The 21183-nt window shown below is 44.1% G+C and overlaps 1 protein-coding gene across 2 annotated transcripts in view; it reads right to left on the bottom strand.

Moving 5' to 3' along the window:
- LOC126284394 (netrin receptor UNC5C) overlaps positions 1-21183 on the bottom strand; it is a 1047805-nt gene that overhangs the window by 243828 nt on the left and 782794 nt on the right. For both annotated transcript variants that reach the window (XM_049983291.1, XM_049983290.1), the window contains one exon: positions 15868-15953. In XM_049983291.1, coding sequence (XP_049839248.1) covers positions 15868-15928 — 61 coding nt within the window. In that variant the 5' untranslated portion in view covers positions 15929-15953. The remainder of the gene's footprint in view (positions 1-15867; positions 15954-21183) is intronic.

Here is a 21183-nt window from a genome sequence, read left to right as displayed (position 1 = left end):
CCTCCACGTCGTGTACGATTATACAACGTGGAACACGCTAGGGCGCGAGGTATCGTATCAGCGGAGGGTATTGTATGAGGGCGTGCTTCGGAGGACGGCCGTTGGGGAGTGTCGGAGGCCATACGTCTGAGATCCCGCATTCTGGAGCCGCAGCTCCAAGGGGCTGCCGCGGCCAAAGAGAGGGGCAGGGGAAAGGGAAAGGGAATGGGCCTTGTTTGCCCCGCTGGGGGTCCGGTCCCACTACTTGCTCTCCACGTGCGTTCCCATGGACCAGTGCGAGCACGCTCTGCGTGTGTGTGTGTCAAAGCGAGAGGGCAGCAGGGAGGGGCAAAGTGCTCGAAACGTGTAACCTGAGACGGCGGATGTTGACTGCTGCAGTAGAGGGCTGTTAGTGAAGCATGTTGGTTCGATTACGGTACGGCCTCCCTTCAGTGAAATACCGTCGTTGCCCGCATACAAAATCCGCTATCGTTACACATGTTACAACTGCACAACTTTTTACAAGAAGAGATAGGAAAGCTGTGTATGCTGACAACTTCTGGAAGCTCACGAACACGCCACATCGACTTAAACGACATTACACTCAGAAGGCTCCGCGGATGTATAACCCTGTGGGTATCCGAAGTAATAATTTCTTTGCGGATGAACGCTTGCGAGTATCAGTAATAATATTTACTTTTGGTTAAAGTACAGCGTCATTATTAATTTATAATGTATGTCGTATTTTGTTGCTTCCAATCAATGAACGCGTTTGCGTGAAGCGACACCTCACGTCTGTTGTTCGCGTAGCTGAAAACTTGTTTCTTTTGTTCGGGGTTGCCGGCCGGGGTGGCCGAGCGATTATAGCCGCTACAGCACTACAGTCTGGAAACGTGCGACCGCTACGGTAGCAGGTTCGAATCCTGCCTCTGGCATGGATATGTGTGACGTCCTTAGGTTAGTTAGGTTTACGTAATTCTAAGTTCTAGGGGACTGATGATCTTAGCAGTTAAGTCCCATAGTCCTCAGAGCCATTTGAACCATTTGTTGAGGGTTCTTTTGTTCCGTCGTTACGACTACAAGACATACGTGTAACACGTATCACTAGACGGGTTCCGTGTTATTGAAGTAAAGCTTCAGTGGTTGTCTGTCATTGCAGATATTTACGATTGGTTTCATTTTCAAGATCGAAAAATAGTTTGTTGACAAAAAATGTTGGTCTCTACTTACGGTAACGGCGGTCGTGGTGGCCGAGCGGTTCTAGGCGCTTCAGTCCTGAACCGCGCCACTCTTGCAGTCGCAGGTTCGAATTCTGCCTCGGGCATGGATGTGTGTGATATCCTTAGGTTAGTGAGCTTTAAGTAGGTCTAAGTTCTAGGGGACTGATGACCTCAGGTGTTAAGTCCCATAGTGCTCAGAGCCATTTGAACCATTTGAACTTACGGTAATTTCCGCTTGGTTTTTCACCTACGTCAGGAAATGCCATCTGCTAGAACATCTTTGATTTCTTTTTCCGTTGGGCACTGATAATTGTGATCTAACTTTACACTGCTTTGTTGAACTATGCATTTTTTACATTAAACACAGCACAATTTTGTACACCTCTGTTCACTGTTTATTTGTAGCCTTCTAATTGTGTATCGCGTTTTCTAGTGTTGCCAACAGTGCCACAAGTCTTTCTATCTACAGGCTTTTTTCTTTCTCTGTAGTTCATTATATATGTGTGATACTATTTAATTATGATGCTGTATATTTATATACGATGTAAGAGAAATGACGGAATAGTGATGGAGGTTTAATTAATTTTTTGTGAGTAGTTGAAGTAGGAGAAGCAAAGATGAATGTGTGATGTCGAATAAGCTGGAGAAAAATGTGAGGGGCAAGAAGTGAAATGAACGTGGGGGAAGGGGAGGGGGCGGTGACAGAGAGATTGAAGGATGCAAAAGGCCCTTTTCATTTTCATGTGATTTCTTCAATTATTTTATATACTCTCTGGTTTCCAACACTAATTTGCTCATTCAGCAACTGTTTATTTTGTGTTAATGCTTTGTGTGTATGGAAATTTTCTTGGAAAGGGAGGAGGGTCAATCTTTATTGATTCTTATCTACATCTACGTATGTACTCCGCTATATACTATCTGAAAAAAAAAATCTGCAAAAGTATTCAGTCAGACGTACATATGATTTCAAAGTAGTGCACGCAGAGGTAATTCGCTTTAAATGCTCAGAAATGCAAGACTATGCACTCCACAAAACCTAAATCGTACTATCCCATGACAACAAAGCAGCTAGTCACAGCTGGAATTGGTCGGCTTATACGCCGACCGTGGTGGCCACGCGGTTCTAGGCGCTGCAGTCCGGAACCGCGCGACTGCTACGGTCGCGGGTTCGAATCCTGCCTAGGGCATGGATGTGTGTGATGTCCTTAGGTTAGTTAGGTTTAAGTAGTTCTAAGTTCTAGGGGACTGATGACCTCAGATGTTATGTCCCATAGTGCTCAGAGGCATTTGAACCATACAGCTCATACCTGTACCTGTGTATAACAGTTTGTTGGGGATATGAAATGGAACGATCACGTAGTCTTCGTAGTAGGTAAAGCAGGTGGCAAGCTTCGGTTCATTGCTAGGATACTACTAAAATCCAATCATTCTACAGAATATATTGCTTACAAAACACACGTGCAACCCATAGTAGAATGTTGCTGAAGTGTGTGGGACCCGTATAAAATCGGATTAGCAGATGACGTTGAATGCTTGCAAAGGAGGGCAGTACTAATGTTCATAGGTTTGTTAGAACAGAGGTAGAGCGTCACGAAGATGGTGAAAAAACTGAACTGCGTGGTTCTTAAAGATAGATGGAAACTGTCTAGAGAAAGCCCAGTCACAAACTTGTAAGAAGCAGCTTTAGTTAAGAAGTCTAGAAATATACGTCCCCATACGTATCGCTCCTATAGGGATGGCAAAGACAAAATTACATCAATTACAACACGCACAGAGGCGTTCAGGCAGACACTCTTCCCGTGCTGTACGTGAATGGAACGACAAGAACTCGTAATAAATTGTACACCGGGGAATATTCTCTGTCATACACTTCAGTGGTTTGTAGAGTGTAATTGTAGGGCTGAAAGGTGTTCATTGTTTGTTATGTCCACTGAATTTCCTCCCATACCTATCTAAACACAGCAACTGTCTTGATATACGATCTCGTAAATAATTGGTAGTCTCTATTTGTCAGCTTTGCAACTATGAATAAAGGCATGATCTGTTTTGTTGTTTGTCTGGTAGCTCATTGTAATCCCACACATTTTGAACTGGCTGGAGATCTTATGGGAGAGTGCTTCAAAAATGGAATACAAAAAAAATTATATTTTTTTATGTGTGATGCTAAGAGGAGTGTTATTTTTACTTATCTTCTTTTTTAAGTTATCTAATTAAATTTTATCATTGAGATCCTCTTGTGTCATTGTAATGTCAGTTAATAACGTTAGATCCTACACCACACACACATTTCTTACTCATTTGTCTAAAGAGCCGCGCGGGATTAGCCGAGCGGTCTGAGGCGCTGCAGTCATGGACTATGCGGCTGGTCCCGGTGGAGGTTCGAGTCCTTCCTCGGGCATGGGTGTGTGTGTTTGTCCTTAGGATAAATCAGGTTAAGTAGTCTGTAAGCTTAGGGACCGATGACCTTAGCAGTTAAGTCCCATAAGATTTCACACACATTTGAACATTTTTTTATTTGTCTCAAGAAAGCTCTCCCGCACGGCGAGCTAACATTTAGTAATGAAACATGACGTATATCATATTATCATCGGCCATTTGTAATCCACTACTAGGTAATGGTTCCCTCCACACTTTTCAATGGTCTGTAGCTTCACACATCCCTCTTGCTCCACCATATTTTCTAATATCAGCATTAGGCTGTCGTTTCGACCTCTTATTATTTTTCCATCGGAGAGATTTCTTGGTCCATCTACCATCCATTCACCTGACTGTTTGTCCCGTACAGATATAAGAGTAAACTAGGGATGATCTGAAAGAGGAAACGTGTGACTGAATCTAGTCGCTGGCCCCTTCTACTGATACCTCACATCCTACCTACGTTGTCCGCATCTGAGGACCCGGAACAAAGTGTATTCTTTTGTTTCCCCGCCCCAGAGAGCAGGTATCCCCTGTCCCGCCTGACCGGTTTTAACGTGCCCTCCCCCTCTGCTACCTAAGCCGTGAGCTGGCACAAAGCAGGAAGACGCAATGTTGTTCCTCGGACGTCATATTATGCCCCTGAAGGTTACCAAAGGGCAGAGTAATAGCCATCTTAGATACGTCTTGCAAAACAAGCACACATCAAACAGGTCACCCAGGTTGCTCATCTTTCGCACTATTAAAGTGCGTACGTAAGTGTAACAAATGATACACTAGCACCAGACCATTTTAATAGTTTTTGAAAAGTCGAGGTTTAAAGTTTTGCTGGCACTCACAAACGAAAGTCGATCCCCCGTCCTTACTAACATATACTTCATTCCACCGGATATATGAAAACTGTGCCCAGTGAAATTTGCTCCCAAAAAAAAGCTTGTGAAATTGGAGCCCGGTATTCACGGAAACTACCTACTCACTATGTTACGGCATGTTTGCACTACCGAAGTCCTCGTTTACATCAGTGAATTACCACTTGAAGAATCACCCTTAGCACGACTATTCCCTTGTGTCCCCAGTGAAGAGCTGTGCCACCCTGTCCAAGACGTGTCGACGCCACCACGCAAATGATCAGCAACGTATATCAACCTCTTGACGCAAAACGAGAGGTCGACATTACGGTCTACGACATGCCCTTTTACATACGCATGTTGTACTGGTTCTAGTTGTTTAAGATTCAAATCCCACTTTACCATCTTTTTAGGATGATTACGCTGTCCTAATATGAAAAATCATGTTATGGAATGTCATCTTTAAAAAAATGTTATTACGTAAGTTATTTTAATGATTCGTACTGTGTCATTTTAGAGTATACTTTACTTAATATACAGCTTTATGATGCACATACATCTTGCACTTGGCAGTACTGACTACGATATGCAGAATTAGAACTGTAAACAAAACTGATATCATGGTTTGAAATCACATTCTGAGGGCGTGCACTTGTAGCGCTAGGAGTGGGAGAAGAACCATGGTATTAGCTTATGACACCACGTGCGTAATTCATTTTAATTAGTATGACAGTTCATCTTATACATGTCACATTTATCAGGTGATCATCCACTTGTATGGATCATATTTAATTTTATATTTATTTTAAAGTATGCTTTGTCAGGGAGAACAGATACGATTTTTAAATTACGTGTTTCGAATTTGGTTTTTATGTTTTTCGCCGCTGTTTCTGAAGATTCGGTCATACGTAAAAATTTTGAAGCTGCGTCAGAAAGAAATTTAAAAAAAAGTTATGAACACTTCATATTGTAGAAATTTTCGCAATAAAGTTTTCTTCGATCATTTTCATTTATTAAAGTAAAACATTTTTATTTCATAATATAATAATGAAACATTTTAACCTGCTGGAGTTCGAACGGGAGGGGGGAGGTTCAAAATGGTTCAAATGGCTCTGAGCACTATGGGACTCAACTGCTGTGGTCATTAGTCCCCTAGAACTTAGAACTACTTAAACCTAACTAACCTAAGGACATCACACACATCCATGCCCGAGGCAGGATTCGAACCTGCGACCGTAGCAGTCGCACGGTTCCGGACTGCGCGCCCAGAACAGCGAGACCACCGCGGCCGGCGAGGGGGGAGGTTCAAAATGGTTCAAATAGCTCTGAGCACTATGGGACTTAACATCTCAGTCCCCTAGAACTTAGAACTACTTAAACTTTACTTACCTAAGAACATCACACACATCCATGCCCGAGGCAGGACTCGAACCTGCGACCGTAGCGGTCGCGCGGTTCCAGACTGAAGTGCCTAGAACCACTCGGTCACAACGGCCGGCCGGGTGGGGGGGGGGGGGGGAGGGTAGGGACTAGTGGACCTTTCACCGACCTTTTCTGGACGCAATTTTCACTGGACGCATTTTACAGGGCACCCTGTACATCCCGTCTCGCGTTGACGTAAGCCGACACCCACTCGCCGAGCCAGAAAACCGCGCAGAACCTGTGGCTTCCTGCCAGCTAAAGGCTCCTTCCCGACACCACCGTGAATTAAGGTTCTGCTAGCCACAACAAGACTTCACGCGTCTCCCAAACGCACCCATAACATGTAACGCAGATCTTTAAATCTTGCAGTAATGCATTATTTGAAATTCTGAGTCATCGGAGAGAAAATAATGCCAGCGAAAGGCTATCTGCAGCTTGTGGGCAATCCAGACAGCAGTTGAAGACATAAAAGGGGGACTGTTATTGCGAAGATAGTAAAATGGCTGCATCCTAGCTCCAGTCTATACATGGTGTGAGAAATAAGGAAAAAGCAAGGGGAAATATGGAAAGGGACTTACCGATCAGTGGGAAGAAATAAAAGCTTTAAGGTTTGCCAAGAACACTATATCTCTGTCAGACACAGCAAGTGACTTGGTAGAACATCTGAACTATTTTCTCCTCCTTCCAAAAAAGTAACGCAAATTAAGATTGTTGATTTGCAAATACATACATTCACCAACACCCTCCTGACGTATTCCATCAACAGTCAATAACAACATTTGATTAATACTACAAGTTATTCCAATCAGTCACAAACGTTTTTGGGTGCGCTTTTGGAGTGCCTGTGTTATTCCGATTACGATGCGAAGTTCCACTGGATATGCATGACGTTCAAAGGAACAGGCACTGCGACAACCATCATCAGCTGTAGAATAAGCTGGAAATGCGAGTTCGAGTAGCTGATGGTTGTCGTTATTCGCAACTGTGAATATATTTTATTGTTTCTGAGGGCTACACTTTCGTCATGAGGTGCATTTAAGTTAAGTAACGAGACATGTATGTTTCGTACGTACAATTTTTTGGTAACCCCTTACACAGTCTGGTAGCAAAAGACAAGAAACAGTATATTATTCTAGTATATGTCTGCAAAGATAAACAGTAACAGAAATGTAAGTACTCGCCGGGCGGAGTGGGCGTGCGGTTCTAAGCGCTATAGTCTGGAACCACGCGACCGCTACGCTCGCAGGTTCGAATGCTGCCTCGGGCATGGATGTGTGTGATGTCCTTAGGTTAGTTAGGTTTAAGTAGTTCTAAGTTCTAGGCGACTGATGACCTCAGAAGTTAAGTCGCATAGTGCTCAGAGCCATTTCAACCATTTTTGTAAGTACTCACAGAATCCCATTTCTGTAGTGTTTACATCATATGCAACAGCACATACACTATGTATACTTTAAAGTACACAAAGATGGCATATTATAAGGTAATAAGTTCAAAGAAAGTATAATAATAATGTTGACAGCAGTGTAAAATTTATGTAATATTTTTTATTATTATTACTATATCAAAATACACTGACGCTTTTATGACAGGACATATAAATAAATCGAAATTATGAAAGAAACAGGAGAAGTACGGCTCCAAATATCATTTGTAGACACGATATACGTATGGATCAACTACCTGGCTGCTAAAGTTCGGAAAAATAAATGCAGTGACATCAAGAGAGACTATGTATTCAAATAATTAGGTGGTACGATTCAGGAAACTCGCCTGCAAAGAACTGAACGAATTTCAGTCACATAATGAAAACGAATTTCAGGCTTTCAGAAGACAACTAAAGCAAACAATTTATCTCTAAATTCAACAAACTGAGACAGTGAAACTCAGTCATCAACACAGTGTGTCTTCATGGTGCCGTAACACTCACTTTTAACAGAAAGGGGAACATCGAAGAAATTAGAAAGACAAAACAAAAAGTTATCAGAAAAACTGTAGATCCAAATTGCATTGAAAATGCAACATATAGTTTTAGAGCAAATAAAGAAATTGAAAAGTCGACCGACATTGGTGTGTCTACGAAAAAAACTGATTGGACATATCAAAAGATTGGAAACAATCAGATCAACCAGACACGTTGTGCAATTGGACGAAAGTTGCAGTGAAGCTAAATTTGAAACGCGAAGTGGATCGGTGCACTATAAGATGTGAAAGAAGTGGGAATGACACAACTTCGTGTACCAGATAGAAAAATCCAAACAGAGATAATGAAAGAAATATAGGCAATAACAAAACCTAAAACAAAATGAAATTGGTGAATATTGTGTTGCTCAATACTGCTCAAACGTGATATCGCGTCTGTCTGTGTGTGTGTGTGTGTGTGTGTGTGTGTGTGTGTGTGTCTGTGTGCGTGCGTGCGTGCGTACATGCGTGAATGGGCAAATGGTTCAAATGGCTCTGAGCACTATGGGACTTAACATCTGAGGTCATCAGTCCCCTAGAACTTAGAACTGCTTAAACCTAACTAACCTAAGGACATCACACACATCAATGCGCGAGGCAGGAATCGAACCTGCGACCGTAGCGGTCACACAGTTCCAGACTGTAGCGCCTAGAACCCATCGGCCACACTGGCCGGCGTGAATGGGTGAGAGGGGATTGTATAAACAAGGAATAAGAGAGAGCGGGAGAGAGAGAGAGAGAGAGAGAGAGAGAGAGAGAGAGAGAGAGAGAGGGAAGGGGGGGGGGGCTACTTTCACCGTGATAGAGTTGTGGGTTGTCAGGATTCACTTTAGTTTTTTTTGCGGTGGGTTTTTGCCTTATCCCACAATGTTAGTGGTAATAAAAAAATCACTTGAAACTGCCTAGCATATGATTCGTCGAACTATCGCGAATATCCAACGGTGTCACCCAACGCAACGTGATAGAGGCAGCCAGAAGTACTACGTTGCTAAATCTTTATACAGCTCGCCTCTCTCTCTCTCTCTCACACACACACACACACACACGTGAGAAAAGTGGATGGCAGGCGCAGCCCTGGCCACTTACAGAGCCCCTGCTGAGGCGCTGGCACTTTTTGGGGGGAGAAGTTTCCGCAAGGAGCAGTGGCCGCCCTCTGCCGCTCTGGCGGTTCCCGCCCTTCCCGTGTCGCCGTCGCTGATGAAGGACTCGCCGATGCCTCACTGTCGGCGACAGGGCGCGCACCGCCGACAGGTGAAACACTTGCCGCCGCGCCCCAAACAGATTGCCGCTCCCCCTGTGACGGATGCTGCGCGCCAAACTGCCCCACCTGACGCCCACGGGCGTGCGAGACACGCACCCGGACACTCTTAATACTGTCCTCGGCTCCAAACTGTCGCGCGGTCCTTGTGGCGCGTTTGTATCTAAGGTCACCCTCACTTATCAAATCTTCCGGAACCGCTACCAGAAATGCCTGCCTCCTTCTCAATATTTCATCTCGTTGTCTCACTTTTTCTAGTTCTACCTGTGTTGCCTCGTTGGGAGTAAGCCATGTTCTGCAGGGTGAGTTCGAGCGCTCCATGTTGGATTGTACCTATTGATATAGGACTTCATATTTGACCTGACTATTAAAGACATTATACGTGGACAAAAAAAAGCAACAACACACTGACCATAATATTTCGTTCCTTTCTTTAACAATGACAAGTTTTTAAGTTGTGGCATAGCCAGCTGAAGTCGCTCAATGATGAATAGATTTTGAGGAACTTCTAAACTGCGAGGATGTTGAGTGGTACAGTTCATCCGCTGTTCCAAATACTCATGGACTCTTATTTTTCCGTCAGTCTTCTGACTCGTGTGATGCAGCCTGCCACGAAATTTTCTCCGGCGCCAACCACTTATTCTCAGGGTCGCACTTTCACCACACTTCCTCAGTTATTTGCTACGTATATTCCTACTGTATCAAAGAATAACTCTGAGCACTATGGGACTTAACTTCTGTGGTCATCAGTCCCCTAGAACTTAGAACTACTTAAACCTAACTAACCTAAAGACATCACACACGTCCATGCCCAAGGTAGGATTCGAACCTGCGACCGTAGCGGTCGCGCGGCTCCAGACTGTAGCACCTAGAACCGCTCGGCCACTCCGGCCGGCCCTCCTCTATCATCCCCTATAGTTTTTACCCTCTATTGCTCTCTCTATTGGAGATTATTATATGGCATCATAACACATGTACTATTATCCTTACCCTTCTTCTTGTCGCCGGCCGGAGTGGCCGAACGGTTCTAGGCGCTGCAGTCTGGAACTGCGCGACCGCTACGGTCGCAGGTTTGAATCCTGCCTAGGGCATGGATGTGTGTGATGTCCTTAGGTTAGTTAGGTTTAACTAGTTCCAAGTTCTAGGGGACTGATGACCTCAGACGTTAAGTCCCATAGTGATCAGAGGCATTTGAATCTTTTTCTTGTCAGTGTTTTCCATATACGCTGATTTTACAGAGAACCTCGCCATTCTTCATCTTATTGGATGATGAGATTAGCGTTTAATGTCCCATCGATAACAACGTCATTATGGACGTGGCAAAATCTCGGTTAAGGGAAGGATGGAGAAGGAAAGAAGCTGTGCCCTTTCGAAGGAATCATCCCGGAATTGGCCTTAAGTGATTTAGGGAAATCACGGAAAACCTAAATAAGGATGACCGAACGCGTATTTGTACTGTCGTCCTTCCGGTTGCGAGTCCATTGTGATAATCACTGCGTTACTCCACTAGAAATTTTTATCTCATTAGCCCACCTAATTTTCGACATTCACACTACTGTTTAGATTTTACCACTGTCCGACATTCACTACCAGACAATGCTGTGCTCCAAACGTACATTTGCAGAAATTTCTTCCTCAAATTAGGGCCTATGTTCGATACTGCTAGACTTGTCTGGACTAGTCTGCTTTTTATTTTTTACAGGATTAAGTTGATGATGATGATGATGATGATGATGTTTGCTCTGTGGGGCGCTCAACTGTGCCAGTACAGCAGCGCCAGTACAAATTCCCAATATTTACTGTGTCCAGTCTCCCTCTTTCATAAAAGATGATAACTCTAACAGCCAGTCCCCGGGCGGAGAAAATCCCCAACCCTGCCGGGAATCTAACCCGGGACCCCGCGATGTAGAGGCAACAACGCTAGCCACTAGACCACGAGCTGCGGACTGGGGGAGTAAATTCAGATGATTTAGCGAGACCGTCGAGATGCGGTAGGGTGGGGAAGTGTTTTTCGTCGAACTAGAAACGTGTGCGTGCAGTCCTGTGAACATGACTGTTGTCCAGAGTAAATTTTCACTCCGCAGCGAAGTGTGTGCCGATGAACTTGCTAGCAGATGTGAACTGTGTGCTGAATGAGGACTCTAACCTGGGATCCTTGCGTATAGCGGGCAAGTCCAGTACCGATAGAGGCTTCCAAGCACAACCCACCACCCGCCTTCGCAGCCTCACCTTTCGTCTCCTACGTCCCAAACTTCACCGATGAGTGTCGCATCAGATAGAAACAGATGCTGACAATGATTGCAGGTACATTTGAATCTATTTCTGAATGAGCAATGCGAAGGGAACTGCATGCAATAGATGTTTGGTGGGTGTAATTCAAGCCGGAGGTGATTCTCTGACGTCTTGGTGGGGTGTTTCGTAGGATGACTTAGCCCTCTCATTCAGGTTGCTGTGAACATGAAGCGCGATGTTGATTTCAACATTCTACGTGATCAACAGTTATCTTGCATACCTTGTGTGGCCAGCAATGCTGTTAGAAAAAAACTTCAAATGGTTTTTATGGCTCTAAGCACATTGAGATTTAACATCTGAGATCATCAGTCCCCCAGACTTAACTAACCTAAGGACATCACACACATACATGCCCGATGCAGGATTCGAACCTGCGCCCGTTGCAGCATCTTGGTTCCGGACAGAAGCGCCTAGAACCGCTCGACCACAGCGGCCGGCAAAGAAACAGTAGAAAACAGGAGAAGAGGTATTGTGGCAGCGAAACTGTGAGGGTGGGCGATGAATAGTTCTTGGGTAGTTCAGTCGGTAGAGCATTTTCCCGCGAAGCCAAAGGTCCCAAGTACGAGTTAAGGTCCAGCAGACAGTGTTTTTCTGTCCGTAAGAATCATTACTTTTTGTAATCCTCGAAGACGGGAGTTTCAAGGCACATTCATCATGTAGGTGCAGAAGGAAGGGCTACGCTTGGTCACCGAGAATGTTGAAATAAACGTCCTGGCTCATGTTCACGGCAATCTAACTGATAGGCCTAAGTCGTCGTATGAAAAAGACCACCAAAACAGCAACTGACGCCCGTGTTGTTACGGATCTTGCTCCGTCCACCGCCACCGGCCACCATCACGGTGTGCACGGCGTCAAGATGCTCTAAGTTATAGGCCGAAAACGGTAGCCAACCAAATCAAACATCTCGTGCGATCAAGACTGTTTTACTGCAAAATTAATAATAATATTTTACAATATGACGCTGCATAGCCGTTCAAAAGATGTTACTTAATTGACAATTGTCACACAATCGTGCAGACTTAAAAACTTTTTAATATGTTGCTGCTTCACAACGTTGCGAACAAAACGACTTTCAACACTGTTTCCTGCTACATTGCTCTATCGGATCTTCTACAGACTGAAACTGTTTAAGTTTCACTTTATAAATGTCAACATGGAAAAATGTTCAAATGTGTGTGAAATCTTATGGGTCTTAACTGCTAAGGTCATCAGTCCCTAAGCTGACACGCTACTTAACCTAAATTATCCTAAGGGCAAACACACACACACACCCATGCCCGAGGGAGGACTCAAACCTCCGTCTGGACCAGCTGCACAGTCGATGACTGCAGTGCCCCAAACCGCTCGGCTAATGCCGCTTGGCTCAACATGGAAAGCACGCTCTTTGTACACTGTAACAAAAGTATTCTCCTCGGCTACAACACCACGAAATCACAGCCTCCTTGCAGATGCTACCGTCGCATGTTCGAATCCTGCCTCGGGCATAGATGTGTGTGATGTCCTTAGGTTAGTTAGGTTTATGTAGTTCTAAGTCTGATGACCTCAGATGTTAAGTCCGATAGTGCTTAGAGCCATTTGAACCTCCTTGCAGAAACAGTCACCTATAACGACGACCAGTAACTTTCGAGTGTCCTGGTTACAAGGCAGAACTGATTATCCTATCTCACTCTGTCGATGCTGGTAGTGGTAATACGGCACGAGGGCCACAGAATTGTTCTCTACTTATAAAGTGAAAAAAGGTTTCTCTCAGTGGAGGCACCCGACGTCGAAAAGCTGAGATAATGTCGGCCTTATTGAATTCCTCTGAGGAGGAAACGATGACCAGTGAAAGGGCCGATAAATAATCTGTAATTCCAAGCAGGGGTTTCGTTTATACCAGACCGACCTGCTCAGACTTGTATGAGTAGCGGTACCCCGTCCTGTCACACCATGCGCTGCGTTCCGGGAAGAAGCGGCGGTTTGACCCGTGTAGCGTGTTGTCGACGGCGGGGGCTTGCAGCGGATGTCAGATACGTGGTATCATAATGTTCGCGTACTGATGACCTGTCGACGTCGCAGGTTAACTTGCAGCGTGTTTTCAGGACGTGTCTGAATTCCCATTAAACCCAAAAGATGATAAATAATGAACCCAATGGGATGCCATACCTGGAAAACAGTATCCTTGTTACAGGAGCAAAACTTGAATAAATACATATGTTAGGCAACAGGGCAATAATAATTTACTGTGACTGGTAATTACTAACGTCGAAATAATGACTAATAATCGGGAAGCGGACCATTAGTAAAAGAAGAGCTACAATGCAAACCTTGCATGTACCTTAGCACTGGGAATTGTTGCCACATTATTCAGCCGATTATAAATGTAACTACCGTAACTGCAGTAAATTAATATCGTTGTTTAGTCTAGTAGATAAAGGAAAATGTAACACATTATTTTGCATTGCTTTTCGTACAGTGTACGGTCCTGATAGAATCCTTATTTACTCAGCCGTAGTCTACGGGATAGAACGCCTGCGACAACTGACATGAAACGGGTGTGACGTCACGAATCCGATGCCTCTTCAGGGTGACTCCATCGTGAAATCCCCTGGAAGTTTAGGAATCCCCGTGCAATTCTTTAGTGTTTTCCATTTTCTGGTGGAAATTCCACGTAGTCATTACCCTACCCTTCGTATCTAACTAAACTTTGATTTGACATGAACAGTGAATTTGAATTGAAAGCTGGTTAGATAGTCTATTTAAAAGAAAAATGTAATCGGCTGAGAACAAATCAGAAAATTATGTATGGCCTCTGAGTTATACTTATTTTGACAAAGGTTATCTATACAGTTCGCTCCCTAGAACGAATCTCGTAAAGTAACGAAGTTGATAACAAAACTCAGGCAAGTATGCTGACTTCATTATTTTGAGATAAAGAAAATGTTATTCAGCTTTTTCCTGGAAATATAAATAAAGCAGACAAGCTCTGAGAGACTACTCTTTAGGTCACTCTAGTTTTGAGTGATATATGATACACCGTTTTGTCATAATACATGATAACAAAAGAGTCACTCGTAATTATTTTAACTTTATTGTGGTGACACTACAAAGTAAATCATACCTAAGCCGTTTAATCTGGTAGTGAAACATATTTTTGATTTCTGACACTATCATTCACAAAGAAGTCTGCGTAATAACTTGTTAGATCAATTTGATGGGAACAAATAGTTATAGTTCTTGGTTTACACAGACATATCTAAAGTTTTAACTGCTCCATTGAAAGATTTAAAAATCCTTTATCTTTTACAAGAGGGTAAATTTATCAAGCCTGCACCCTCATTGTTGAAAACAATATTGCATCCCGCAAATATTCGAAGGTAAAATATGATGATGAGTTCACTGCAAGTGGTATAAACAATAATGTTACCTAATATTTATCTGTGAACACGCACCTTTAAACAGCCGCCTGATATAATGTTTCAAGTTGTCGCTAACGAATACCAATTGTTTCAATTATGTCTTACGACTTTGAAAGTTAGTTTCTACGCCGCGCAGATCATACACAAGTATTTAAACATCTTCTGGAAATGATGATTGTCCTCGTTTTTCTGAGACATGCGCTTGTGGTAAAAAGGTGAAAAAATCACTTCAAAAACAGTCGCACTTCGGAAAGTATTTTAGAAAATAATAATTGTATAACGAGCAACAACTGCCTTGTAAACAACAATGAGACGGAAGATACTTAAATTTTAAAAATTAAATGCAGATTTCTGTGTAGTGATGTGTCTCTTACTTACTTCGTTCCCCTCCTGAATGCTTGTTTTTCTGTATCATTTCATCTAAAAGTAGTGTTTTTGACATTAGATCAAACTATAAGGAGGTACATGTCACAGTAGCTCAAAAATGAAACAAGTAATCGCCTTGAAGTTGTGTTGTGTTTAAAGTAACGTCGCAAAACAGTGTTTACAAAATTTAGTCCCACCTCTCAGTTCCTCTGTAGCGTAATCTCCACGATTGAAAAATATATGAGGGATTATAGGTTTGCACTAAAATTTCACATTGTAAACCGCATCGTGTGGTGATAGTTCAATCGCGTCCGTGCCTGTTCTTTGCACTCGGGCTGTAACTTCAGTAGAGTTTTCGCCTCAGCGCCTTCTGCATGTTCTAGGGTTTTGTAAAGACCACTCAGAATCATCCAGTATTCTGTATCTATTGACAAATTATGAAACGCACGTCTTTGGACGAATCAGACAGAAGGCAAAGGTGTTTCTTAGGGTGGCATCTGGCTTTTGCGACTCGCGTCGTAGTCTTGGTGCAGCGGTTTATGGCTGACAGTATGATGGAAATCCCAGAATCAAATTTCAAGTTTAAAAAGAATTTCATCCATTACAGCTCCGATATTTGATCAAAATGGAGTGGGGCTGGGGGTATTGTTGTACCTTGACCATGATCCTGATCTTTTCGCAGACCATGAAGTTTAGGAGAAGAAACTCACCTTGCAATCGGCTGAGCGGCAGCAACAGCGCGAGCAGGAGTGCCAACTGTGCGGCCGTCATCTCAGGACGCCATCGCGGTCGGCATCTGAAACACAAAAAACAGGGCTTTATCTTGGCAGTCTATATCAACATGTCCATATTTTTTAAAATTTTTGTCACGTACAGCTGGTACACTGATAATGGAAGAAGCTCCAGTTCACGGATCACATCACAAAAAACTAATTTTTTACCTAATTGTCGCACCCAAAAAATACATGAGCAGTAATTGTCTTTCGGATTTTGTAGCTCCTCTTAAACTCCGTGTCTGCAAACAAAATTGGTGAGAGATTCCTTCCTACACAAGATACAGGTTGCTTATTTATTGCTTCGCCTGCACATGTTTCGGCACGTACTGTACTACCTTCATTAAGTTTTTGTTTGTTATTCTGCCTAAAAAGCGCAAACCTCAAAAAGTTCTTGTCATAATAATTTTCACGCATAATAATAAAGAAAAATATTGAAAATAGCACAGAAAATCCTGGAACATATGTGGATAAAGCAAAAATTAAGAAACTGTGCCTTGCTGAAGGTGAAATTTCTCTCCAGCAGTATCTCTCAAAGCTTTTTACAACCAACATATGTTAGCACAATTTACATTGTGTACAGAGTGAAAAAAAAATCTGCAGTTGGGGCTAATGATGCTCAAAGTCGGCTAGCGCAGAACCTCATTGTGTAAGCGGGGCATCGAAAAGGAGCACAGGACGAGCGTTTAAAATAGCACAGTGCCATAAATAGCAGTACTCTCGGATTTAAAACAGTTCTAATATATTGTTTATTATGCAGTTCCAGTTGCAAATTTTTTAATGTATGACTAACTTCTATCTCCCTGCATCATCTTCAGATCTATGTAGTTGCTTCAGCAACCCATCACGTCTATTTCAGAACCACACATTGCATGTAATACTTACATACATGTGCGAAAGAAAAAGTGCTGTTGACGATCCACAGCTGTACGAAATGGTTCGAAATTAATTTGCTGACTGAATTCGCATATCTACTGCTCAATAGTGACATATGGAAGTTTGTGCCGGGCCGTGACTAGAACCCGAATGTCCCACTTATCGCGAGCAGTCGCCGGAACCACTCTGGCTGTCAGAGCCCAAACCGACGCGAACTTCCAGCCGTCACAATGACTGCATTGGTCGCGATTCCTCGTTGCCTCATTCTTATTGTGGGAATCGAAGTAATGTTGCAAGCATTAACTGATAATGACTACGATATAAGGATGCAAACAGTGTGATATGTGGAAGTTTGGGTCGGTCCAGAGAGCGTGCATGGATAGTCGAAGATGTTAAGAAGACCGTTCGCGATAAATGGGGAATCCAGGTTCGAGTCCCAGACTGGCACAAATTTCCGTATGTCGCTACGGGCTAGTAGATCTATTCGTAATGCAGCTGATTCTAGGAATTCGTAGTGAGGCTATTAAGTTCGAAATTTATTTACTAAGTCCCGTCTACAGCCCCTAGAAATCTGTAATGGGAATTCTGAAAGTCCCTATATATACATTTTCTAACAAAAAGAAAAAAAAAGTGGAACACCCAGAAGATTGGATATCAACGTAACTTTGTACATGTACACAGTATTGGTACTACCCTACCAGCAACGAAATTGCAGTTTCTGTTAGGCGCCGACAGTGCTTGCGCTTAATCTGGCGGATCCAATGGTGCATGCGTGCTGAGCCACGCATCCAGTGGTTCCGTACCACGAGCGCCTTCTGCCACTGTGGTATAGGACGGGCAGTGGCAGCCACTCAACCCACTTGCATCTGGAGCCTCACCGCTAGAACACTGTCGTGCATGCTTAGTACAGCCAGCCTAATACTAGTTGCTATTGTATAAGCTGCACTCTGTTTCTTGCTGCATTATTTGTAATGAGTACTCGTTTTTTTGGAGAAATACAAGGTAAGTAAATTTTCTGTTTGTTGGGTTAACTAGTTTGCTGATTGTTTCTGCTCCTGTGCAGCTTTCCTACGGTGACAGTTGCTGAAACACTCTGTAGCCCATCTCTCCTTATTATTGTGCGCCAGATTGCAGTAGGTCCCTGTATGTCCATCTTTTCAGAGGTGGTTCCGGGATTCGACTGTGCAGCACAGAATGTCAAATCTGTGTAATCTGTGACGGCCTTTCAGTCGTCTAATTTCTATTTTATTTGGCTACCAGTTTCGACAATTTACTACGCTATCTTCAGGCTCCCTGACTGACGAGTATGAAGATTCCAACCTCGCTTCCCGTCAAAATAGCGGCTAGCATTCAAAGACTGGAGTCTGCAGATTTCTGTCTGATACAGCGATCACTTCAACCATCATCTCCGACTATGAGATGATCTTATGCTTCCCTGTGGTGCATCCAGGTCTGCCGAGTTGCCTATGTGCCAGATGTCAATAACAACATGTTTACAGTCAGGCTTGGAGAAGGTGTCAATTCGGACAAGAGGTGCCAGCGGCAATACAGCACTGCCGCCTTACATCAGTGATTTGTATGGAAATAGAATGGGGCAAGTATCTGTCGGTTTGGCTGCTATTTAAGAGGTAGCTCCGGTGGCGGATCCAGTGATACTGTGACTCCAGTGAAGTGAAATGACCAGCAGTTACCTCTTATTTCTACACGGGGTTATTTAAGAGTTGCCTAGCAGAGGTCATCCAGTAATCTCGAAGCGGCCTTCCATAACTCGATGGTGGTTTGCGAATGTTTACACACTGGACTACCCCCAGCAAGCGGCTAGCCTGGATTGCACTCCGAATGTGGAACGTATAACATTTCACGTACAGGCTGTGATTGTAAGTACTCTTTAGCGAATTTGTGTATTTTTCCAGAGTCTCCTCATTTGACTTGACCCGCGTTCTGAGTGATTCTTATTAACGTTTTAAAAGTCCCTAAATGGACATAGATGTCGCTGAGACAAGTGATTTAATATAAGACACATGGGGCAGCAAATGTCTGGTAATAGCACTAAACTGGATGAGAAATGATGAACACGTGATGTCACCATATGACGTGCGGTACTTCGCCGTACGTGCAGCGATTGGTCTCGTCGATAGGGGCAATGCTACACGTCGCTCCACTAGGGTACTCTGTTTTTGAACACTTTTTGTAAATACGATGTGTTGTAAAGTATAAGTTCCAAAATTATTATCCTCTCTATAACCAAGCAAAAGCTGTTCTTATTTTGCGTTTCTTTCCTCTATCCCTTGTGTCTTTCTTGTTTACAGACTTTTTACAGTAAAGTAGGTCATTTGCTGGTAGTGATGCATTTTGGAAGCTTATACTTATTTACTTGTGACGCAATACGGTAGGTTTTTGCTGTAGTGTACTTTGCAATTAACGGGCGGATATCGCGAGACCGGTAGGTAAAATAATAAATTTTACCTCAATGTAAACACATAACTGTCTAAGGCAGTGCAAAATACACTAGATACCATACGCAAGACTCGAACTCTCACACACCAAAGTTACGCTCGTTGGCGCGGAAAAACACCGGTGTGAATACTTGACTTGGGTTTGGATGATCAGATGCGACACACCCACAGGCTCCACTGTTGCACGTGTGCCGAGGTTCGTCATCTGGTGATGTTACGTGTTCAACACTTATCATCCACTTTCGTAGTATTTCCCGACATTTGCGGCCCCTTGTTTTCTTCTGCTTTCTTCGTCTTCTTCTTCTTCTTCTTCTTCTTCTTCTTCTTCTTCTTTATCGTCGCCTTGTCCCACGTCACGTAGGGCCGGCGTTGCTCTTCTGGATACTTCTCCGCCATAGTACTCTATCCATTGCCTCTTTCTTCTTCCATCCTTTCACCCTTCGGTCTTCCTCTCCGCCTCGCTGCTTTAATCTTTATATCTTCAACTCTGTTTCCGATATACTCTTCCTCTTTTTTTGTAAGTGTCTGTACCACCTTAGTCTGTTCTCTTGTATCTTTTTCCCTATGGGTCCCACTTTCACAGCTCCTCTAACAAATTCATTTGCAATCCTGTCCTGCCTTGTTACCCCACACACCCACATCAGCATCCTCATTTCAGCCACTCCCATCTTCCTTTTCTGAGTTATTGTGATTGGCCATGTCTCTGCCCCGTACATCATAGGAGGCCTTACCAGCGACTTGTACACTTTCCCTTTCAACCCAATGCTCGCCTTCTTGTCATACAATGCACCACTCATTTTCCTCCAGTTGGTCCAACCACAATTATTCGGTGTTGTATCTCGCTTTCCAGTCCCTGTGTATGTACGACCCCAGGTATTTAAATTTGCAGACCGATTTCAGCTCATCATCCTGGATCTTGCAAAACCTCATCAGCCCATCCTTCAATGACTGTGTCCTGCTAATTTTCATCCCTCTTTCTTCTAGTGCCTCCCTCCAATCCTGCAGCTTTTCCTCAAGTCTGTCGATGCTCTGCTCACACGGAACCACATCATCCGCAAACATCATATTCCACGGCGCTCTTTTAAAATGTGTCAGCTTCATTTGCGTAGCTTTTGGGTGGTTTTTAAACGTCAGTAAGAACAGCCCTGGATATTGGGCCTAGAATAAATGCCGTGACATTTATAATACAGTCGTTCGCAGATAAGTAGCCGTCTGGGAGGAAACTGGCATTTATTGGCGTGCAACACAGCCTATTGTGACTGCCGACTCAATATACACGTTACACATCATGAGGTTTATCTTGTCCTGAAAAACACGGAACAGATTAACTAGTATGGCATACCCAAAGAAGTCGGGTGAGGCGAACCACGTGTAAAAAATTCAGGCCTGGTGAAATAGCGGCGAGGGCTGGATGGTTAACAGTAACAAGGGTAATCAGGGGCGACAATGGACGCGGGCCGCGGTGGAACGGCCGCGGGCGCTGGCCTGAATGAGCGGCCGCTACATTATTTGTGGGCCGTAATCAGGTAAGACAATAGCGCTGGCGGCGGGGCCAGAGCGGGGCCGGCCGGGCAGGGCGTCGCCGGAGACACGGTCGGCGGGAGCTGGGAGCGCGCAGCCGCCAGCAGCGGACCCAGGGGCGCTGCCGAACTGACGCGCGCCGGCCGGACACGTGGCGCGGCCAGAGGAAGCAGCTGTCGCAATTAACGCCCCCGGCAGGGCGGCTGCACTGGGAGCGCGGCGCGGCGCCGGTCTTAAAAAGACCCTGCCGAACGAGGTTAGCACACGGGACTCGCATTCGGGAGGGTGACGGTTCAAACCCACGTCGAGCGGTTTTCCGTGACCTCCCTAAATCGCTTCAGGCAAATTCCGGGATGGTTCTTCTTAAAGGGCATGGCCGATTTCCTTCCCCATCCTTTCT

The sequence above is a fragment of the Schistocerca gregaria genome, chromosome 8 (genome assembly GCF_023897955.1).
Source record: "Schistocerca gregaria isolate iqSchGreg1 chromosome 8, iqSchGreg1.2, whole genome shotgun sequence".
Lineage (NCBI taxonomy): Eukaryota > Metazoa > Arthropoda > Insecta > Orthoptera > Acrididae > Schistocerca > Schistocerca gregaria.
Note: the sequence above shows the minus strand (reverse complement) of the source record. Positions and strands in the feature narration are given on the sequence as shown.